This window comes from Urocitellus parryii, chromosome X, assembly GCF_045843805.1.
Source record: "Urocitellus parryii isolate mUroPar1 chromosome X, mUroPar1.hap1, whole genome shotgun sequence".
NCBI classification, from domain to species: Eukaryota; Metazoa; Chordata; class Mammalia; order Rodentia; family Sciuridae; genus Urocitellus; species Urocitellus parryii.
In genome coordinates, this window is record NC_135547.1 from 112883670 (window position 1) to 112908948 (window position 25279).

A 25279-nucleotide genomic window follows, 5' to 3' on the forward strand; every position below is an offset into this window, starting at 1 on the left:
CTCTTCATCCTAATTATCTAATGCTCATTTTTTACATGAGTGTTCTTATTATTATGGCAAATAATGTCTCACTATTTCACATGAGTTTCTGAAGAAGAAAATGCTAATGTTATATGTTAATTACCATAAAAGTAGAAAGTATAGAATGATGTTGATAAAAGTCATGGTTTTTACCTAAAAAAGAACCTCAGCATTTGCAGTGGTGGTGGTTGGGGAGGTTGCTTTGTCAATGAAGCTTCTTTAAAAAAGACAAAATGAACTTTCAAGTAACAGAAAATTTGTTTATATGACAAATGATATAATGAAACACTGAGAAAAATCAAATGGGAAATATGGGGTCTTTTTAAATGTTTATTTTAAAAGCTTTTTCCTAATGAAGACAGCTCAGTTACTGTTCTGGGATTTTTTACTATATATTTCTAAAAAATAGGCATTCTTTTAAATCTCAGACAAATTGCATTTAAATTTTAAAAATATTTATTTTTTATTTTCTCAGAAAATTAAGCTTGAAAGGGGCTCAGATTTATACACACACACACACACACACAAAATATTCAGTAATAGGTACTTTATTAAAATTACCACCCATAATCTTATGGCTCTACTTCTTGAAGATACGTAATATTGATTTTTTCCTCATTTGTCCAAAGATTTGAGTGACCCCTTATTTATATAGTGATGGAAAAAATCTGATTATATTCTTATTTTTTTTCTTGAAAGCAAAATTTCATTATTTAAAATATAGCTCATTAATGAAAGAGATGTAATGTCCATGAGAAAAATCAAATCATTTGTCATGCTAATATGCCAAAATTACATACTTTGTTATATCTTTATTAATAGTATTTCACCAGGAATTTTCTCCAAAGTCCTTTCCAAATTTTATAGTTTTATTAAAACCAAAAAAAAAAATAAGTACTAAACCTCAATATATCATGTACATAAAAACTTCATTATGGATACTTACATCATAGTACTTTTTAATGCACCGTCTAATGTCCATGATCAATTTGTTGCTCATCTGTACCGTAAAGGTCAGAGGTGAAGCCTTACAATCAATGTTGCTGCAACGATACAAGCTGGGCTCCATATCAGTTCCCTATAAAAATCAGGACAGATGAGTACACAAAAAGTTATTGCCAAGTTATAGAACTTTTTAGTGTACTTTAAAACAGCATGCTTTCTTTGTGTACAATATTCTTAATTCCTTGTATTGGTGAGTTTCTAACTTTATTTTCTCAACTATGTTCCTCCCAAAGACCCCTTTGGTCATGCATATCTTCTACTAGTTTACCATTATCATGGTCGAGTACAAAGTCAAAGGGATAATTCTGAAGTCACTATTTTATATTCAGTACTTGAAAGACTCTATCCATAAATGGACTTTTTAAACAATTTTCCCTCTGAATACCAATGAAATGTTACTGGAAATAAACATCTCAGGGACAATGATCAAAATTTTAAATTTGTGTATTAATTCATTCTAAACTTGAAAATAAATTGAAACCCCTAATGACATTAGTTTGCTTTCAGTGTGTCAACTTAATTTTAGAATACAGCCTAAAAATAAAAGTTTTGCACCACAATAGCAATATCATTTATCATCAGTTGGAAAATCTAAAATTTCTTCATTTTTTCAAAAAATCAAACATATTGGGGGAGGGAGGCAGTAGAAATTTTAATTACTATTAGTAGTTGACAAAAACATTCTGTTGTGTTATGTTTTGTTTTAAACAAAGACAAAGCAAATGTAATATATAGGAAAATTGTTGGGGTTTCTAGAGCATTTGTTTTCCTTCTGGATACTTAAACATCTTGGTTTCCTACTCCAATCTGGTACATAACCCTACCCGCCACGCTAAGCAATTCCAGGTGGAAGAGATTTTAGAGCTTGACATCGGCTCTTCCACAGTTAGCCCATCTGCAAGTCGTCAAGCCTCCATGCAATTAACTATCTTATTTACAGCTGTAATGAAGCAAAACTCAAGGATTTAGCAAGTATTGCTGATCTGTGTCTGCCTCTTCCTTGCACTTGCTTCCAAAGACTGCTTTGTTTTGATTCAAAAAAATGCAAAACATCTGCTGTTTGTCCAAATTAACTTAAAATAATTACTTTTAATTTAGATAAAGGATGTCTTTTCTTTCAGTTTCAAGGTTTTACAGGGTTCTGCTGCTTTCTCATTTGCCAATGGCTAGTACATGCATAACACTGCAGTGGAATCAAGTAAATTGGCCAAGTTTCAAGTTCTGATCCAAGGTCAATGATACATTTTTTGGCAGTACTTCTTGAGAGGAATGTCTCCCTGTGACTTTTTAAATGTCTGATAGGCAAAGACAGCAGAAAAGATAAGAAAAGTACCTTTGTCAAAAGGAGGTAAGTGGGATGTGTAAAGATAAACAAAAACTTTCCCAAAACACTTAGTTCCCATTAACTTGATTTAAGATAAAGGAAAATATTGCTCTAAGTCTTAATAAATGGGAGTTGGGAGTGGGGAAATACAGGTTACTAATTAAGGAATTACAATAAAAATACTTTAAGATAATTAGAATTTCTAAGAGATTCCATTTTAAAAGCAAGGTCAAATACTCTAGGAAGGCAAAAACAATATTTAATCATGTTCAATTATGCATTTTTAAGTAGAAATAAAGTGAGTTGTGAGGGCAGAATTCATATGATGCGAAAATTCCTTAAAAGCACAAAATCAATATGTAAGTGGGTTTTTTCCCCTTTTCCATAACCTATAGAGAAGGGGGGGAGGTTTATACTAGATCAACCATAAAATCAAAGGAAACTAACTAAAAGAAATAACTAACCGAGCCATCAAAGACATTATCATAAATATTTTCCGTTCCACATGTAGGACATGGACATTTGAATTTTTCACAGTCTCTGTATTTCTCTTCATCAGTGAGCTGTGCTGGGCCACCAAGTAGAACATCATTCTCTTCATCTTTATGATAATGATGAACTCTAAATTGGGTGGGGTCTAGTCCTATGAATGTAAAAGAAAAAAAAAAACAAAATTAGAAGAGCATTTATCCAAAAACTACCTCAAAGAAGAAAACTCTCATAAAAAATGATTTTAAATTCATATACACACATGCACAACCATTTGAACTCAAGATCATATGGACAAGTGATTTCTCTTTTTATAAGAGATTACTTTATAAATCAAACAAGTAACTGCAACAATAGAATGCAGTCATATGCCACAGGATGTCTGTTCAGAAGCAACTATTTTATAGAATGTTTTAGTATTTTCTTAAAGTTACAGTAAAAAGACTACAAATAAATGTGTGTTCTTATTAAGAAATACTCTTAAAATCAAAATGTCACCATTAAAACTAAAAACAGAATAAAGATCCCATTAACAAAAACAAATTCACTGTCATTACAACCCCTTCAAGTGCAGATACAACTGCTAACCCTGATTTCAATGCAGTGGTCGATTTCATCTTGGCTCAGTAGTTAACAGCATGTAGGTTGCAATCTAATTCAGTGGTTAAAATTCAGTAGCAGCATCTGAGGCAAAATGCAACATTGCTTGTTTTTTTGGTGTTTGGAATTCAGAAATTTAAAATATGTGCAAAAACAATGGATCTACAGATTTATGGGCCAAAACATCTCTGACAATCTTGAAACCAAATATATTTTCATATTTTAATTGAACAACACAAATCAATCTATGCATAGTTTATGCTACTTTGTTTTCACAAACTATTTCAAGAAAAAAAATTAGGCTAATTTTTCCTTGTTCAAAGCATATCTGTCAAAATTTACTATTTGAATTTATATTAAAGATAATTATCCCACACTACATTATTTTCTTGAAACTCTCAGAGCAATCCCTGAAGTTCTATCTAATCTTTTGGAAATCTAAAGAAAGCTATCATATTTATTTTAGTATAAATGTAAATAAGTAATCTAAAATAGTAACTGAGTTCAAAGTTCAAAAATACCAAATTTTAGATACCAAATATCTAAAAATTATTTTATAGCTATCAACAGCTGCATAGGTACATAATCCAACAGATGTATTCAGAATTCAGTGATGAAATCCTAAATCCTCTTTGGTCAGTCACTGAATGACATCTACTAATCATGAAGTACTTAAGGCAAATTCTTACACAGTGGAAAGGTGCCAAACAAAGAAGATGAGTGAGATGCAGTCTGAAATTTCTCACCTGCAAGACTGAGGTAATGTCACTGACCATACAGTCTTCAAGTTCAAATGAGATAATAAAGAACAAATCTAGTTCACTGCTACCTAAAGTATGGTAAGCTCTCAATAAATGTGATTTGAATGAAAAAATAATTAATGATTGAATGAAAAAATAATTAATGAACCTAATGCAGACTGAATTCACTCCAGATTATGTATTTAGAAAAATACATGAAACACCCGCTCATGCTACATGTGAAGTTAATAGCTACTCTTTGTAGGAATTAAAGTATTTCCTAAAGTGATAGTATACAATAAAAACCACACGTTCAAAGCTGGGTGTGATGGTAAATGTCTGTAATCCCAGCTACCCAAGAGGCTGAGGCAGGAGGACTGCAAGCACAAGGCCAGCCTGGGCAATTTAGTAAGACCCTATCTCAAAAGATAAAACAGGTTGGGCATGTAGCTTAATGGTAGGAAAACCCCAGGGTTCAATTCCTTGTACAAATTATGTTATGTGCATGCACAAATACGACAATGAATCCCAATATTATTCATAACTATAATGTACCAGTAAAAGTTAATTTAAAAAAGAATACACATTCAGAATAATTTGAAAAACTATTCATCAGAGACAGAGTACTATAACATGTCACTTGGCTCCCAAACTCATTATATATTTTCTAAGTTACCTATCCCTTATAGAAACAAAAAATTAGTGAAATATGTGGGAGTACATACCCTCACATTTAAAGATAAGGAGAGGCAACAGAACTGAGTGAGAGACCATGCTCATGAATGAGGCCATTTCTTCTCTGTGGCAAACAGTAACTGTTGCTAATTCATTAAACTCTAGTTGTGAATCCAATTCACATAATGCCTTGCTTTTTTGCAATTATGAGAAAGCAGCTTCACCTTTTCACTGACTGTATGAATATCAATCAACTTCCCTGGCCAGTACTAATCAGAAAATAAGCAAGATTTTTCTAGCTTCTTTCACAGTCTGAAAATCAAGGAATGAAACAATGCTGGCTTACACACATATAAAACTGACTGGCCGGTGAAAAGGAAGCTATAGGAGCTGCTCTCTACCACTCTCCACCAGCCCTGGCTCACTTAGTGAACCTGAGTGCACAAAACTGCATGGCTGGCCCAGGGCAGCCTGGCCACCGAGTAAGTCAAAAGTGGATAGGACCCATCTCGATAGTAAAGAGAAATGCCCAATGACTAGCTGAAAATTATGAGAAGGTATTAGGCCTTATGAAAGGTCTACTGTAAATGTCCATTTCCACCAATAACTTCTATCTTCCCATGGCAGGAACAAAACAACTGACATAGCTAATTACTTCAGATTTATTTTCAAACTGATTTATTTCAGGGGGAGAGGTTGCAATCTTAGTATTCTGTTGGCCATAGTTCTGTTTTCAGTGCTGTGGATCAAATCTAGGGTCTTGCACATGCCAGGCAAGGGTTCTACCACTGAATTCTATATAGTCCCAACCCAGTTCAATGGTAAAATTTTAAAAATATAAAGAAAGGGGGCTGGGGTTGTGGTTCAGCAGTAGAGCAGTCGCCTAGCACATTCAAGGCACTAGGTTTGATCCTCAGCACCACATAAAAATAAATAAATAAAATAAAGGTATAGTGTCTGATATTTTAAAAAAATATATAAAGGATAAAGAAACTGTAATTACCTTAAAGTATTAGGTATTAATGATCCCTGTACAAGTTGCTTGAATGAAAAACATCATTTAAAAGTGATTTTATTGGAAGAACAACTATAAATTCAGGAGCAAACCAAAGAGGGCTAAATTAAATTAAGAAAACATACTGTGCCACATTGAAAAAACTAAGCATCATTCCTGCTGGAATTGTTTTTGAAACAGTAAAAATCTAAGTTTAAACAAGTCCCAAACTTATTCAAGATATAAATTAATTTTTCCAAATCCTCATGAAATTGGTAACAGCAGCCTATTTCGAAGTTTCAGAAGACTTAAAAGTTTTACTGCATATACCATAACTCATTAAAGTTGAAGCAAAAACAGGAAAAAAGTATCTAGTGCTGCCACCTAGAGGTAGAGATTTTGAATTTTAAAGTGTGCAAAACAGAGCCACTACATAAAACTCCCTTTGCAATTATTGTCACTCCAAAAGTAAACACATACATCATAAATGATGTTAAAACAAAACCTTTATCATGACATTTTCTCTACATGTATATATGCTGCATAATTAATATTAAACTGTTCACTATACAATGCATAAACATATTAGTGTTTGAGCAAGACATGTAAAACTGAATTCCAAATTCCTTACCTCTTCTACTGAGAGCTTTCTCTGAACAACTGGCTTAAAGAAATAAACTTTATGCCCCATTGTAAAAAAGGAACTTCTACTTCTACTAGAGTAGTTTTTGATAAGTGACTTGAATAATTTGGTCAGGCACAGAATAAAGGAAGGAGTAACCTGCTTGGGCTTTGGAAAATCAGATGGCAGAAGAACAGGTGTGGTTTCCCCCACAATAAGCAGGAAAGGCGTATGCTTTAATTCCATCCTGTGACTTGCAGTGATTGAGTCACTTGTGCTGGGATGGGAGGGACAGAAGCAGTACTGGAATGAAATTAAAATACTGTCATTTATAATTAGAAAATTTCTAGGATCTCACATTATTTTGGCAACAGGATCAAGACTCTCATGTTTCAAGAAGTATTTATAGAAAGTAACATCACAGGCATTGGAGTGGATGAGTTTAGAAGTACTGTTTTTACTTAAGATCACCACAGTCTGATCACACATTCCCTGTGACATTTGGCACAAAATTATTTTTCTACCACTGCACTTTCTAAATAAACATTGTAAGCTACATGCCTGTTTTTAGAATGTTTGCCTGATACTATTCCCAATGGAGTATTTCAAATGTTCATAACTCAAGGCAAATGGATGGGACACTGATGCATTTGATCATATATTTCCCTTTCTCCAAAGATAAGTTTCTATTAACACAACTGCAAATGACTACAGTAAAGCCAGTTAGCTATATATGTTCATGCAAGTGGAGAGAGGAAAATTCTAAATAAATGAAATCCTAAATTAGTAAAGAAGTACCTGGTATTCCCAAGCATGTGTTTGTAACACAAATCATTTAAGCTAGGAAAGCTAATTAATGGATTTTATTGTGAATATTTTTTGGTGAAAATTTCCTGTAAGAAGTAAATAATTTCTTGGGGCTGGCATTGTGGTTCAGTGGTAGAGCCCTTGCTTAGCACGTGTGAGGCACTGGGTTCAATCCTTAGCACCACATAAAAATAAAAAAATAAAGCCCTTATGTCCAACTACAACTAAAAAATATATTTAAAAAAGTAAATAATTTCTCTTTCACAAATCTAGGCTCAGTATTAGGACTTCTTTCAGGACAATATACAAAATAAAAACAGCATGATTAAAGGAAAATAGTGAATTTTTAAAGTGTGAATGCCTTATACAAGAATGCTTACAGTAGTTTCATTCATAATAGCTCAAAATGAAAATAATTCAGACACCCACCAACAGCAGAATGAATGAAATGGTATACTCTACCATGAAATATTACTCAGCAATGAAATAAAATGAATCCAGATACAATCAACAAGATATTTGGATCTCAAAAACAGTAGACTAAATGAAAGAAGCTCAACACAAAAAAAGAACATGCAGCAGGAAAACAGTTATATAAAATTCTAGAATAGGCAAAATTAATCTATGGTGATAGAAATGAGATGAGCAGCTCTTGCGAGTGGATTTTGATAGGAATGGACATAAGGCAACATTCTGGGATAATGGGAATGTTCTTTCTCTGTGTCCTGATAAACTTACTGTATGATACTCTTAAGATTTTCTATGTAAATGATATTGAAAAAGAAAGCTAGTCAACTAGGAGATATCTGCAGTGTGTGTGTGTGTGTGTGTGTGTGTGTGTGTGTGTGTGTGTGTGTGTGTCTTTACAAATTTTTAGATCTGTTTCCAGGAAATACAGGGGACAAAGGAACACCTATAAGGATACTACTTCAGTGCAATCAGAAAACTACAGAATGAGATAAATTCTACAGAAAAAAAAAATTTAACAAATAAACTGGGAGGATCCAAAAATAAAAAAAGAATAAAACAAAGGAGATAAACTATCATACAGACACTGATTATAATCTAATTCAAATAAGGAGTTTCTTAAAAAGTACATTCATAGTATGATCAGGGAAACATGAATATTTACTGCATATGTGATGAAATAAGTAGGAACTGTGGGGTTTTTGATATGGTATGATGGTAATGCTCTGGTTATGTTGAAAGGGGGAATCTTTTTTTTTTTTATAAATGCAGGAACAAAATCTTTACAAATAAAATTATAAGATTCACTTCATAGTAATTGGGGAGGGTGGGAAAGAGGCATAAGATTGGCCATAGTTGATTGCTGAAAGTGGATAATGACAAATTGAAAGTTTATTTAAAAATTTTTCTACTACCATGCATATTTAAATTTTTCCATAAAAGTTTTTAAAATACCATAGATTCAACTTAAACAATTTGCTGTACAAATGGCAAATGGCAGGCAACACAAACTGCTTTTCACACCAAAAAGAAGCCTCTCTATAATAAAAAAAATAAACTCAAATTAATAATACTCAGAAAATGCAAAACTTCTTAGTATTTTAAAAAGAAATAATAGCAAAACCTTTGGATTAAATAAACACCCATAATTTGTACTAGAGAAGACAACTGCCAAAATTTTCTTTTTTTTGGTACCAGGGATTGAACCCAGGGGCACTTAACCACATCCCCAACCCTTTTTTTATTTTATTTAGAAACGGTCTTGCAAAGTTGCTGACAGCCTCACTAAATTGCTGAGGCTGGATTTGAACTCACAATCCTCCTGCCTCAGCCTCTCAAGCCACTGGGATTATAGGTGTGCACCCTGTTATTCCCAAAATCTTGACAGAAAAAAATTCCCAATGGGCACCATTCTTATGACCTCAACTTTTTAATGCCCTTGATGATAGCCCTGAATATGAATTTTAACTTTTTGAAATGTATACAAGTTGAGTATCCCTTATTTAAAATGCTTCGGACCAGAAATGTTTCAGATTTCAGATATTTTTGGATTTTAGAATATCTGCACATACAAAATGAGATTCTTGGGGATAAATTCCCAATTCATATACACCTTATATAAACAGCTCAATACATAATTTTATACAATATTTTTAGTGTGCCTGTGTTTTGAATATGACTCATTACATGAGGTTAGGTAATTTTTCACTGTGGCATCATGTTTCTTATTAAAAAGGCTTTAGATTCTTGAGCATTTTAGATTAGCAATGCTCAATCTGTATCTTGGAGCAAGAAACACTTTAGAAGTATCTTATTTCTTTTTAAACCTGAGAAAATATAGATAACTTTATGCTAAAAAAAATATTTGGCAAATAATAATAATTAAACAATAGATCAAAGATTGATTGCTTGTCTCACAACAAAGCCATCTTCTCTTCCGGCCATCTTGGCAGATGTAGTGGGGGAAGGAGACAGCAAGTGAGTTAGTAATTGTTATTGTCCTTCTTTGTAAAAACTGTTATTTTTAATATTAAAATATGGGTATTAATATTTAGTCAGCAAAGGGTTACTTATAATCCACCACCTTAACCCTATGTCTTATCCATAATATATAATATAGTTTAAATATGTATGTATAATGTTGTATTCAGCTTTTTTATTATGTCTAAGTCATTTATCTGTAAGCAACACAACCTTTTTTTCCCCCTTGGCAGTAATGGGATAGAAACTGAGGCCTTGAGCATGCTAGGCAAATGCTCTACACAAACTACATACCCAGCCTAAGCAACACAATCTTGATAAGTGTCATTTTGGCATACATAATTAAAATAATATTTTAGAATGCTCTGGTTTGGTTCAAAATTCTCAGGTATCACTGCTTACATTAAGGGAGCAATGTCACTGGTGGCCCTCAGTGCTGTATACTACTGAGATAGAAAAACCTTGCATAATTGAGGTGCAAGTTGTGCAACTGACACCACCGAAGAGGCTCTCTGTGAATTCTCTAAAGAGCTGCAGAGAGTAGCTGAGACAGAATGGATTAGCCCTGTGGAGATTCAAGCCCAACTGCATACTGGCCTCTACAGAGCCCATTTACACAATGTCCCAAATGTCTTAACTTTTATAAACTTTTTATTGGTGACCCCAGCTAGGTATGGTCTCTATGTCTCTTTACTCTGATAACCGCCCCCTATGTTGTCCACTAGACATCCCCATGGCAGTACAATCAATCAAATGGTTCATAATTTAAGTAAAAAATCCATAGCTGAGTCAACTTTGTGTCCTTCACAGTGCCTATTATGATGCTGGGTATAGCAGAACTTTGATACTAATTAGTTCAGTTAATACAAAAGTAGACTAGCTTGGGAGCATGAGCCACTGGATGATGTGCTTGGGATGGTACTCCATCCCTTAATAGGAGGTTCTTATCAGTTCTCAAGACTTCCCTTAACATCCTATCTTGCATTTGGTGTGGTGTTAGTTTTTAAGTTTTTACAATTAAAAACGTTTTATGATTTTGAAATGATGGCTCTATATGTACATTATTTTTCTTTATTCTTTTTAGATATGCATGACAGTGAAGTGTATTTTGACATATTATGCATACATGAAGCATAACTTATTTTAATGGGATCCTCTTGTAAAAGCTTAATCATGAAAAAAGGCAAAATTGTTTATTGACAGAGTAATACCTGAGGCAACTGTTAGTGGCATCATTCTACTCCAGCCACTCTCTTTTTTTGTAGGTGTTATGTCCCTGGGTCTGTCAAAAGTTCCCCCAATCATTGCTTAGCCTACTGCATTTAATTCTTAGAAGATATTACTAGACCTTGACTATTGATAAAAACTACTTTCTGTAACTTAAATGGTGTGGACCATTCAAAAAGGATTTTTTTCATTTTAACCCAGGAACACACTGAATTAAGTGTGTTCTGTCTTGCCTTAAGCACTGTTTTCAGACATTAAATTCTAAATTCTCAGATTCTTTAAACACCAATAATTTCTCAGGAACAATGAGAAAAATGTCTTGATAGCCAAATACCTGAAATTTTATCAGTGATTATAAAGAAATGTACTTTACAGTTATTGTGCAATTCATCACTCATTGGAGGAAAGATATTATATATAATTCTAAGTACTGCTTTGCATGAAATAAGTTTATTAAAATATGAAATTCAAGAATAAACTTTTAGACTATTCTCATCACTAGCCTGGTTTGCTAAGTACAGAAGACTGGATGTTTGAGCACACTGTGAATATTTCATCCACAGAACATAGGGAGCTTCCACTAGAACAAGAGAGAAAGAAAAACCTACAGTCTAGAGAACAAAAGCTACGATTTCCAAGTTTTAGTGGCCATGTTTCCCATAGGGCTATTGTATAAGAAGAGTAATACTATATTTTTTCCTATTCATAGATGGAAAAAGAGTAAAATTTTTGCTTTATTGAAACCCAATAGCAATACTCTTGCATGGGTTTCTGAAAAATGATACACATTTTGCAGTAGGATAATGAGGACCATTAGTTATTAGAGAGAACAAATTATTCTTATTCAACTCAACAGACTTATTCATTCACTCACTTAATAGACTATCCTCTCTTCTTTTCACTAAAATGGACTTCCCATATGGAATACCTGGCCATGCAACATGCCACCAGACAGACTTCGGGGGGTATCTTGACGGGGAGAAAGAGAATTTCCAAAGTGAAGCCACAGGATAAAACCAACACTTGATGCTTGCCTTTCATTTCAAGGAAAGCAGTATAAAAGCAATAGAAAAAGAAAAAGGTAGTTGAAAAATATAGTTGCTCTCCACAAAAGAATCTTAAAAATAAAAAATCATGAACTTAATAATTTTCCTAAATGAAATTATGCCATTATTCCTGATTTCTTTGTACTAACTAAAAGGACAAAGTATCAAACTTCACTAAAGTTTCAACACTGTAATACATTTCATTAATCAAAGATAAAAACTACATTAAAAGCAAGAGAATTATTTTATGTCTGTGATTAGGCAGTTGGAGGGCTTGTATTTTATGTATACATTTGTACACTTCAACTTATTTAACAGTGTCAGTTCACTAACTGCAGTTTTTTTATATAAAGAAAACAGATTTAGAAATTTTAAAACAAATTACAGTAATTTTATGCCTACAGCTTGTACCTCTTAGAAACCATGAACCCCCTAACACTCCCCTTACTTTGCCACCACTTCCCTATCTCCGCCCTCCCCATCTCTAAAACTGTAAGCTGTAGGAGAACTGATAACGGGGGCCTAAAAGCCCCAAGGGAATAGCCACCCTAACTTTTCACTAGGAATTGAGAAATAAAGGGTACAAATAAAAATTCAGCTACTGGATAGGGCAGAGGCAAATAAATGCCTGCAGAAATCTGCCTGGTGAGCTTCAATGTTTTCTACAGATCTTCATGATGATGGGCACTTCTAGGTATGTACTTCATTAATACTAAACCATGAGGCTGAGATGTGTCTCAGTGGTAGAGTGCTTAGCACACACAAGGCTCTGGGTCTAACCCCCAGTATCACAAAGGAAAAAAAAAAACTGAACCTCCTTTGAAGAAAGGAGGAGAGACAAAGGACTAAAAGATTTATTGCTAGTATAGATGGATATGTATATGCTGCTGGGGCTGGCAGGGGTGGGATAGGAGTAAAGAACAAGAAAAGGAGGAGAGGACTACACAGTGATGACAATTTCAAACATCCTCAGGGGAAAAAAAAACCACTTTTAAGTGACAGAAATAAGAAAAGGCAGCTGAAAAGGGGGAGTAGCAGCACTTCCTCCAAGGCTCAAGACACATGCCCTTCCATCAGTTTAAACTGGCTACATGGCACCACGAAGAGACTGTCCACAATAGTGTCCATACTGTCACACCCATACCCAGAGACCTTTTGGGGTATGGAGGGAGAGAAATGGGTATATAGTAGGACTGTGTCAAGTCTTGAATGCTCCCTCTATTGATTGAGATTGGCCGGTAATGAGACATAATGTGAAACCTTTGAAAAGGGGACCAATTAGTCCACTACTGACTTTGCAAACAATTTGCAAAAATTTGATCATCAGGCAGCCACAGTCATGATAAAGTACCTTTCAGCAAGTAAAGTTCTGCCCCCTGTATTGGCTCAGGTTATAGCTCAGTGGCAGTATGTGTGCTTAGTACACACAAAGTTCTGAGTTCAGTCCCTAGAACCCTCTCCTCAAAATCTGATCCCTGTTCAAATTATAAACAAAAATAATGTAAACTATGGCTTCCGGAACCAGGCCACAGCATCTGGGCCTCTCTTGGTATCACCGATCTTGATACATCTGAGTGGCCATTGGGCCTATTCACCCAGGCAGGCTCCATCACCCTTTGCAGTCCAGTTCTTTTGTTAAAATGCAGTGCTTTACACTTCCTTCTTTTAAATGTCATTCATGAGCTGGGGCTTTCCCATCTACCCCTTTTAATACTTGGTCACTAGAAGATTCAAAAGCAAAGAAGGAAAGGGCAGCAGTTTGCCTTCACACCAGGTTCTTGACTCCACAAATGGAAAAATTTAGCTTTAAAAAAACACCTCTAGGGCTGGGGATATAGCTCAGTTGGTAGAGTGCTTGCTTCACATGCACAAATCCCTGGGTTCAATCTCCAGCACCACAAAAATAAATAAACAAACAAACAGCTTTAGCCGGGCCCACACCTGTAATCCCAGTGGCTCAGGAGGCTGAGACATGAGGATTGTGAGTTCAAAGCCAGCTTCAGCAATTTAGTGAGGCCCTAAGCAACTCAGTGAGACCCTGTCTCTAAATGTAATACAAAAAAAGGGCTGGGGATGTGGCTCAGTGGTTAAGCACCCCCAGGTTCAATCGCCAGTACCAAAAAAACAAAAAAACAAAAACAAAAACAAGAAGCTTTGCTTGAGGTTTTCATGGGGAACATAAAGGTGTGTGTGAAGCTCCCTGAGCTGGGGTTGTAGAGCGCTTGCCTTGCACATGTGAGGCACTGGATTGGATCTTCAGCATCACATAAAATTAAAAAAATTAATTAAAGATACTGTGTCCATCTATAAACTAAAAAAATCATTAAAAAAAAAAAAGATGAAGCTCCACATGCTTATACATCCACACCATAGCAATCTGGTTGAGAACATCTTTTCTAGCCTCTCAGAGCTACACTATTTATTGCATTAAAGTTTAGCACAGTGGTTAAGAATAGAATCTTCAGAATCACACATTGTTTAAAATCCAATGAAAGCTGAACACTTACTACCTATGTGACAAGACCAAGTTAGTTACTTCTCTAAGTCTTGGCTTCCTTCTCTATAAAAGAGAACTAATATGACATACCTTCATGAAGTTGTGGCAAGGGCTGAATGAGATAAGATATGCAAAGTACTTATCACAGCATCCAACAGAGGAAGCACTCAATGTATATGAGGAAAAAAATGAGGCTAAAATATATCATGCATTTATAGTCCCCTCCTCCCAGCTGAGGATTTATAAACATCATCAAATACAACTCAACTTGGAGAATACATTATATGATTATTTTGGTAGCAGAATTTTATCTTCCTAATTATGTTTTGCTTAGGCAAATGTCAAAAATGAGTTTCCACTTCCAGAGAAGACACTGATGGAATAGTGGGGATGGGGGTGGCAGGAATGAGTTCAGAAACATACTCAACAGGGCCAGAATAGAAAATACATGCCTCAATAATCACCTGTGGAAAAACCAATCTCATTCCACAAAGGTATACTGAGTAATATGTGCAAATCCTGAAGACCAGAGGAGTTTGGACATATTTATACTGAAATTTGAAAGGAAGTTGGGAGATGGCTACAACACTGTTCACTGAGCACTCCCTTTGCCCCATGCACATCTTTTTGTTTAAAATTTATTCATTTATTTATTTATTCTATTTTGCTATATAGGAAGCAGAATGAATTTCAATTGATAGTATACATATAGAGCATGATTTTTCATGTCTGGTTGTACACAAAGTAGAGTCATACCATTCTTGTCTTCATACATGTACTTAGGGTAATAATGTCCATCTAATTCTACCATCTTTCCTACCCACCTCATACACATCTTATTCCCCCTAAGTAATTCTATTCTACCTTTCAAGAAACCAATGTGTAGACCAAGGTTTATGAATAGTAGAACTAGCATTAAAATTCAGGTCCCTATGATGCCAAAGCCCATGATTTAAGGGATACATTGTAGTGAAAGGAGAATATTCCATGAAGCAAAGCCAGAATGTGCAATGCTTTATTTAGGGTATATAGTGTAGACCGAATAAGATATAAAGCTAGAAATACAGGTTGGAGCTAGGAGGTTAGTCTATAATTGCCAGAATTAGAGTCTGTGAGATGACAGTGGCATCTGGATTTGACTTATTGACAGCAAGGAGCCACTAAGGATAGTACTCTAAAAACATTCAACTTAGTGCACAACAAACTAGAGAACGAGGACCTTAAAAGTAATGGAACATGTGCTGGTTGTCTAGAAATGTAATTAGGGCTGGTTGAGAAATAAATTTCTAAGCAAAGGATGACAATAATAGTGATACACAAAGGGATGATGCTGCAAAAACACTGAGGTCTCAAGGATAGCTGAGGAGAAATTAGGGATCAGTCAATTCCCAGAGAATAACAGCAAGCCTAGAGAATAATAGCAAGCCAACTTAAAGTGAGAAGAGGACACTGAAAGAAAATTAAAATTAAAAATTTTACGTTAAGATAAATTCTCACTTCACATGAAAATACCTTTAGAAATAGACAAGATTAATCAATAAGCAAGACATCACCAAAATCCTTATTAATTAAACTTACAATGATGTAAGCTCAGTGACTAACGGTACTTGAAATCTTATGTTCAGCCGTTCTTTTGCCTCAGCATTTACTCACTGAGTGCCAACTGTAGAGCAGGCATGAGGTTACAGATATAGCAAACACATGTCTATGAGGGGAGACAGTAACCAAACAACAACAAAAATAAATGTCTAACCATAAACAAAGAAGTATCAGACACAATACTGTACCCATAAATAGGCATCCTAACAAAGGAGGACTGTATATACCACTGTTACACTGTGAAAGTCTACTAGAGCCTGGGATACCTACCTAACCATGTTGCAATGAGCACTGCATCAATTCCATCTATTGTCTCACAGATTCGTGACACAACTGGGTGGATCTGCTGGGCCAGGTAGTATTGGGTGTCAATGGTTAAATTGTCCTGTTTTTGCAGTTGTTCAGGTGCATAGGCTCTCTGACTTGCAGTGAGGTTTGACCCATCCTAAAAGAAAACAGGGACAGGTAAAGTTGTGAGTGACTTAATAATACACACTTGCTTGATCAGAGGGACAACAGTTTAAATTTTATGTATCCATAAAATTTAATTCCAAACACCAAGAAGTCTTTTTGACTTATTGTTGAACATTTTATTTCACGTCTTTATCTTAGCAGAGTAGAAAGATCAAGGAGCTGGGGATGTACTTCAGTGATAAAATGCTTGCCTAGAGGGCATGAGGGGAAGAAGGGAAGGAAGGAGGGAAGGAAGGAAGGAGGAAAGGAAGGAAGGAAGGAAGGAAGGAAGGAAGGAAGGAAGGAAGGAAGGAAGGAAGGAAGGAAGAACAATCAAAAACCTCTCAGTCTCGATCTCATCCACTGTCTGAGAATATAAATTCAGCATGTGTTGAATTCTATGTTTTGTCAAAATATGAAACCAACAAGATGGCACTGGCTAGACTAAATAATTTCACCTGCCATATCATAAAAACTCATTGAGAAGACTTGGTAACAATTAGTCAAGTCAGAAAGGCTTTTAAAGAAGTAACAATTCTTGGGCTGGGGTTGTGGCTCAGTGGCAGAGCACTTGCCTAGCATATGTGAGGTATTGGGTTCAATTCTCAGCACCATATATCAATAAATAAAATAAAGGTCCATTGACAACTAAAAAAAAAAAGTAGTAACAATTCTGTTAATGTTATCCTTTCCAGCCTACATACCATCTAAAAGGACTTCCAAATTTTAGCCTACATACCATCTAAAAGGACTCTCCCTAATCCCTGAATAGTATTTTCTATGAGAGCTTTATGTATCCTTGAGAAGCAAATGAACAAGGGGGAAAGATTGTAGAATAAAACCCATGGAATAGAAAGTTATATACAAGATTTATATAAGAAGTATAAATACAATTAATATAATATCCTGGGGGTTGGGTATGTGGCTCAAGCGGTAGTGCGCTCACTTGGCATGCACGGGGGCGCTGGGTTCGATCCTCAGTAACACATAAAAATAAAATAAAGATGTTGTGTCCACCAAAAACTAAAAAATAAATATTAAAAAATTCTATCTATAAAATTATATATATATATATATTAAAATATCCTGGTGAGTGGCAGTGCTCAAAAAACAAATACCTGGCCACTGGAATGAAGGACTGGAAAGGAAGGTGATCAGAGACTCTTTTCAAGGGCTTTCTCTTTCAGTCTAAAAATTAAAGTTGTGAAATTATATATAATTAGCCCACATACAGCTCTGTGGTGATGTTGTCATCACCTGTGAATCAAAAAAGTCATCACTCTATAAGATCAACATCCAACAACTTACTCTACGTCTCATCTGAAATAGAATTTAATATTTCAACTAGTAAATTATAAATATTCACAGTGCTCAGCTGCTCTGTAGAACTGAATATGATGTGAATCCTATTCATTTATTACTGCTACTATCAGTCCCATCTAAGCTCAGCATCCAGCCCAAAGCAGAGGCAATATCACTGCCTTTACCAGAGACCAGAGGCAGGACTCGCTCTCTCTGGCTAGGTCCTGATGAAAACAAACTGGGTCTGTTTGTCAGCTGGGTTCTACCTCTTCTAAGATACAGTGAAACACGTAGAAAGGAAGTAAACCTTAGATTTCAAAATTCGCTTATTATTTTTCAGGAGTTCACAACATAGTAAAAGGAATTGAGTAGAATTAATCAAATTTAATTGTTGCCCATTTAGAAGCTTGTTAGAAGTTTGTCAGATGAACATAAGGCAACAGTCAAGGACAAAAATAGTGTGAAAACACCCTTAAGCAGTGTTTTTAAGCACCACATAGATCAGACTGCCTTTTAATGTGTGTAATATGATTGATTTATAGAGTTATAGCTTTCTGTTGAGTTTAATAATTTTTTATGGTACTTGGAATTAAACCTGGGAGTATTCTGTGCCTGGGCTAAATCCTCAGCTCTGTAAGTGGCCCAGGTTGGCCTGGAACTTGCAATCCTCCTGCCTCAGTTGCCCAAATAGCTTGGATTACGGGCCTGCATCACTGCTTCCAGTGGCATTTAATAATTTTTAATGAGTTTAAATCAAATATTTAGAGGTAAAATATTTTTTAAAGGCACTTGGGAGCTAGGGGTATAGCCCAGTGGTGGAGTACCTGCCTAGCATTTGCTGGAATCTCAAAACTAAAAAAAAAAAGCACTTGAGTTATTTTCCATTATATCATTAGAAGTTCTCATATAAAGGCACATTTTTTAAAAAAAACAATTGAAAATTTCTGAGCATACTTCTTATCTCAGTTCAAACATGGAAGAATTCAGAATTGATTAGATAACGAGGTTTGCTATATTATACTGGGAAAACATGTAGGTTATGTCAAGATATATCTCACAGAGACTTAATTCTCAAACTGGAGCAAGACCCCATGGTATATGCACAAAATAAGGCACACAGCTTTAAGAACAGGTTGCAATGTTGGTTTTCCTTGAAGTGCCCATGTAGCAATTGCTGAACTTCACAGGGACAACCAGAAGCTCAAAATTATATTGTCATTATTGGTGGGGATCTAACAGAAAAAACTTTTAAAATGAGTGATAAGTGGGCCCCTTAAGACAGTTGTATCAAAGGCATGTCTTATGAAAATTATGACCAATGAAAGTAAAGAAAAAAAAGATTAAAATTAGTGAACAAACAGAATTGAAGATCTGAGCAAATAATTCCTATAGGTTTAACAAGAGAATAACTACAATATAAATTAGATACCAAAACATTATCCTCTGAACTTATAGTCTGAATAAGTTATCTAAATGTAAAATCTAAATAAAATAGAACCTATTTAGGAGGCAGGCTATCCTTAGAAGACACATTGGCTTAAGGCAGCAAACAGTCCTCCTAAAATTTGTTTCCATACATTTCCAAAGCTTATTCTAAAAATACAGTTGTGCTATGATACACAGAAAGAATAATTTGGCTGCTTAAAAGCAAAAGTGGTGGGAACTTCTAGTTAGCACACATGATGAAAGGGGGCATGTTCCACAGACAGTGGCCTATCTTAGGGCATTTAAAGAGAATAAGATAATAAAAAGAATCATGAACTATTTTTAAAATATTTTTTTAGATGTAGATGGACACAATATCTTTATTTTATTTATTTTTATGTGGTGCTGAGGATCAAACCCAGTGTCTCACATATGCAAGGCAAGTGCTCACCCACTGAGCTACAACCCCAGCCCTCATAAACTGTTTTTTAAAAAAGCAATCAAGTTAAGGCCTAGTATCACTGGATGGAAAAATGCAAAAAATATACACAGTTGGACATATTGTACTACCCTAGAATCATCACTGAGCCTTTATATAGCAATAAGACCAAGAAGAGGAAATCATTAAGACCTGATATTTAGACAAGGAATATAAACTTTTAAATACATTGATCATCCTATTTTGTAAGTTAGCATATGTCTCCATTTCAGAAACAGGGAGAAAGCAAACAGGTAGTCCCTCTTCATGGAGGGAGGGAGGAGAGAAAGGAAACTGGTTGAATCCTCTGTGCTTTCTTCATCTGTGCTTTAGCCAAACTATGATTGTGGCTTGATTTCATCATTAGATGCTATTTTACCACACCTAGATAATTTTTTCAAAGTTGTATGCTATCATCTGGTCCTGTCATTAAAAATCTAAGAGCTTTTCCATGTATGTAAAGATATAAATGGAAAAAAAAACTAACCTATTTACCAAAATCTTTATTTGCATAATATGAAAATTGTTTTTTTGAGATGAGACTTGTCAGAGGCAATATGCAAAGCACATTAAGGGCTTGAGCGAATCAGACATTTATGGAAATATTTTCCTGCAGGAATTTGCTTTCTGTAACAGTTCTTAATCAAGGGTAACCCTAGGAGGGAGACAGAGTCAAGTGCTGATTCCTGTCCATGTACTTATATCATTTGTTATGTACATCATCTACAGTATGTAGCAGAGAGTAACAGTCTACTTTTAAATTTTTACAAAGCTCTGTGGTTTAAAAACACACTGATTTAACAAAAATCAATCATTGTAATGAATTTAAAGTTTTATCTAATGCTTTACTATAATAACAATGCAATAAAAATCAGGATAAAATTCTTAATAATAATTTAAAAGAAAAATTTTATTCAGATGAATTATGCCTTGGGGCAAATAAACCATAATAATTTCAAACAATTTGGTTAGAGACTTATGACTCTGACTTTTTTTTTTTAAACAAGGAATAAGGATGACAGCGCTCTTTGTTCCAATTAGAATCAAGTGCTTTCAAGGAAAAAAAAAAAAAAAACTGTTCTTCTTTCCTATGTCTCTGTCTCAATCCCAGTCAGCAGCATGCTAGTCTCAAATGAAACTGGTAGTGGTTTAAAACTGTTTCAGAAGGCCAAGCAGTTCATCAGAGGTACCTCACACAGGGAGAAACAGGGAGAAAGCAAACAGGCACCCCCTCTCCATGGAGGGAGAGAGGGGAGAAAGAAAGAGAAAGGAAACTGGTTGGATCATCTGTGTTTTCTTCATAATGTATATCTTTAGGGTCTCTCAACCTTCCTTCATATAATCTCAGATTTCATATTTTTTCCAAGTAATTATTTTGATATAGGCTAAGGAGCTATAAAGGGATACTGCTGGACACATGACCAAACTTACATGCATGTTCTTTCTTTAAAGTTGACGTTGGACACAATACCTTTATTTTTATGTGGTGCTGAGGATCAAACCCAGTGCCCCACACATGTTAAGTGAGCACTCTACTGCTGAGCCACAACCCCAGCGCCTTGTGCATGCTAGGTAAGTGTTCTACCACTGAGCCACACCCACAGCCTATAATATATTTTCATTAAAATTAATTTAGGGTTGAAAGAGTAGCTACTGTTATAAACATATCACCAAAATAATTTCACTGAACCAAAACACAACCCTTAAGTATTTCATAAAACTTCTAATAAAACATACCACATCCCTAATAAATGTTTTTTAAACGCTGTAAAACTAGCTAGACTTTTGAGTCATCTCTTTACAGGATCCATTATTTCGAAGACTAGTAAATAAGACACTATGGCAATCTGGATTTTACTATGGATTCTTAAATGGTATGAGTCTTATGAATTATGATTTACCTGACAGATGACATATGACACAGTATCTCCAGCTTTCACCTTTCTGCCTCCTTGAGAATTTATCCAGAGGGCAACATGTACATGAGGTAGGCTTTTCTTATCAGGGTAATCCTGGGGATCCTTTGTCAATGCCTAAAACAGAAAAAAGAGGGAAAAAGCCAAAACCTTAAAATAAAACTCTTCTCACATAGAGATATACAATGAACACATCTTTGCTACAATCATATTAGCCACATAAGCATAAAATGAAAAGTATGTAGAAAACACAGCCACAGAATATTTAAACAGTCCATCCATCCTCAAGGATCCTCTATGAATTTACTAATTAACATAACCAGATGCAACCTTAAAAAAAAAAAAGGATTATAGCTCAGGGGCACCATTTGCCTTGCAGGCACTAGGTGCTGGGTTCAAATCCTCTTCCCAGCATAAAAAAAAAAGAACTATAAGTTTATGTGCTGTGCTGCATAAATATCTGAATATATTTTAAAAAATCAAGACTATAAATCCAGTGTTCTATATAGCCTCAGAGTTTCTATCAACATTCACGATTCTCTCAAACGAATTAATTGATTAGTCAGGACAGATGAATAACAGCAACTCTGACATAATAATCTGTTTCTCAAAGGCTCTTCTAGCCTAAATAAATCCAGAAGGCACCAGAAGTCAAGCTCTACAGAAGCAGAGTAGAAAGCAAGCCCCATGAGAGCAGGAACATGATTAAAGCTCTATTCATGGTGCTCAGAAAAAGGCATAGTATACAGTAGCAGTCAAATGTTTGCTGAATAAATTATTTCACCCATCCTGAAATAATTTGCTAAATTAAAGTACTATAAAGTACTATGGGATGAATAAGATGCAGTCACTGGTATTAAGTCAAAAACTCTCTCCCCTTTGAATGAACCTCAACCCCCACTGAAAAAAATACAATAAAGCTACATGTGCTTTAAGGAAGATGTGAACAAAGCATTATAGAGAGAGTTTGGAGAAGATCACTTCCAGCTGAGAGCATAAAAAGAACTTAAGCTGATACTTGAAAAAAAAAAACCAAGATTTTTACAAAAGGTAAAGGGGGCAAGAATATTTCAGGTAGAGATCAAAGGGATAGGGAAAAAATAAGTCTATGGGACTAGAATTCAATGTGTATGAAGGGAAGCAGGGGAACCATGGGTTTATAAGGAGTAGGTTTTAACAAATGAGAAGATGGGGACCAGTGACCTGCTTAATGGGCTTACCTGTTCTCAAAATGCAGTCTACAGGCCCCTGGGGGTTCCTGACACCCCTTTAGGGATCTCAAAGTCAAAACTATTTATTTTCATGACAGTACTATTTGTACTGATATTGCAGAAACCATGGTGAATACAATTGTTGGTGCCTTATAAACACGAATCAGTGCAGCAGTTATCAAACTGTACTAATAGTCATTGTATTCTTCACCACTATGCAGTTTCAAATTAAATATCCTTGATAAAGTAGTAAAAAATAATTTTTAAAGCTCTTAACCCTTAAGGACAAGACTACTGTTTTGTGTGACAAAATATAAAATACACACATGGAATACTTAAATAAGGTTGCTCTAAGAAAAGCACATTATGCAATTGTTTGAGTTGCAAGCTAAACTAGCTGCACATAATATCATTTTTACTTTAAAAAAAAGGGCAAACTATGTGATGGGTACTTAGCAAACAGTTTCTCAAACAAGAACTAAAATTCAAGAAAAAATCTGATAGCAAGTATCATCAGCGATAAAATTCAAGCTTTCAAGTACAAATTAGAATTTTGAAAAACTTGTTTTCACTTCTGTGAGCTTGACAGTTTCCTGATACTTAAACATGTTTCTGATATAACTACAAATACTTTAAAATGAGATATTTGATAATAAAAAAATGAAATATGATTCTGCGATCTGTATACGGGGCAAAAATGGGAGTTCATAACCCACTTGAATCAAAGTGTGAAATATGATATATCAAGAACTACGTAATGTTTTGAACAACCAACAATAAAAAAATGAAATATGTACATTTTGGAAGATACACATACATACAGGGACCAATCATTTAACAAATGACCATTCCATAATGTCATGCATAGAAAAAATAATCAAAAGTATAACACAGACCAATAGATTTTAATTAAGAGAGTATAAACCATTCATGGGTGTGACTTCAGATTTCACTTTACAAATAACATTTAAGAAAATATTATCTAAAGAGCTTTGGTATAGGATTAAAAAAGAACATATACAACTATCAGAAAAAAATACTAAAACATTTCTCCTTTTTCTAATGAAGTATTTATGTAAAACTGAATTTTATTCCTATACTTAAAGCAAAACCACACACCATAATAGACTGGATGTAGAATCAGGTATAAAAATCCAGATATCTTGTAATCTTGTAATAAGCTTGACATTAAAGACTTGCAAATTACAAAATGATTGCACTCCTCTATTATACTTTGTTTTGGAATATAGTTGTTTTTCATGAGAAAACATTATTTTGTAATCACATAATGGATTTATGCTATTTTAAAATAAATTAATAATACTTTTAATTTGTAACACTAAATATAAGCAAAAGCCACATGAGCAAAAACTCTTAAGAGTCTTCAATTATTTTAAGAGTGTATAGGTGTCCTGAGACCATGAAATTTGAGAACTACTGTGGTAGAAAAAAGTAGGTCCTCAAACATAGCAAAACAAACTCAAGTTATACACACTTTCTAAATCCTATAATCAGTATAGCAGAGTACCTAGGAAAGTCTCCAAGTATCCGAAGCTCTTCCAACTTGGATAATGTTAACTCTTGACTGACATGGATGGTCAATATTGTATAGAATTCTTAATTGATTAACTCTACTTAAGAAAGCCATTATCTTTTAAAATTAACTATTCTTTAGTACAATGATAAGGAATCCAGATTTTCATCTGGCATACTTTCTAATTATTAGACTGAGAATATTTGAAGATTTTTACAAGTTAGATTTAGAAGACTTGATTTAAAAAATGTTTCCTGGTGGTTTAGTCAGGGCTATAGAAATCAGCTATGAAGTATTTTGTGTTACTTTATGAAATATATTTAAGCTAAGACTGAAATAGTTCAAAAAATCATGTACACATATTTTCAGGAGCTTCTGGAAAAAGGGCTAAAATTTTGTTTGTTATGCAGACCTCCACCCTAATTACCCACCCGCTATTTTCAAGTCCTACCAACATCACCTAAAAACAAACAAAATAATAATAATATAAAAACATCTTGTCATGATACCATCTACAACCAGCCACATAATCTTTTCCATTCTACTCTCTTTGGAAAGTGGTAAAATGTAAAAATGTGTAAAAAAAACTGAATTGTTCACAATTTTAAATAATTCAAGCCATCAGATCAATGTTAAAGATTATCAGGAGGACACATCACCTTTGACATATGAATAGCTTACTGTAAATAGACACAGAACTATAACTATGATATAGATAGTTCTTTCTTCAGGATTTACCTTATTTTTATCAACACTGCATAAATTCTTCTTTAAATACCTTTCAGAGTACATTAGGATCTTGAAAACATGGACTGTGCTTTCCTTACTCAACTTTATATTCCAGAATCTAGCACTGCACATGAAAG

General features: G+C 34.5%; 2 protein-coding genes across 2 annotated transcripts in view; one reads left to right on the plus strand and one right to left on the minus strand.

Moving 5' to 3' along the window:
• Positions 1-25279, plus strand: part of LOC113200355 (uncharacterized) — a 230240-nt gene that overhangs the window by 147789 nt on the left and 57172 nt on the right. The gene's annotated exons all lie outside the window — the stretch shown is intronic.
• Positions 1-25279, minus strand: part of Pola1 (DNA polymerase alpha 1, catalytic subunit) — a 291393-nt gene that overhangs the window by 140528 nt on the left and 125586 nt on the right. Inside the window, exons 31-34 of the mRNA XM_077793905.1 lie at positions 21654-21785; positions 16365-16539; positions 2815-2993; positions 968-1099 (exon numbers count right to left, since the gene is read on the minus strand). Of these exons, the coding sequence (XP_077650031.1) occupies positions 968-1099; positions 2815-2993; positions 16365-16539; positions 21654-21785 (618 nt within the window). The remainder of the gene's footprint in view (positions 1-967; positions 1100-2814; positions 2994-16364; positions 16540-21653; positions 21786-25279) is intronic.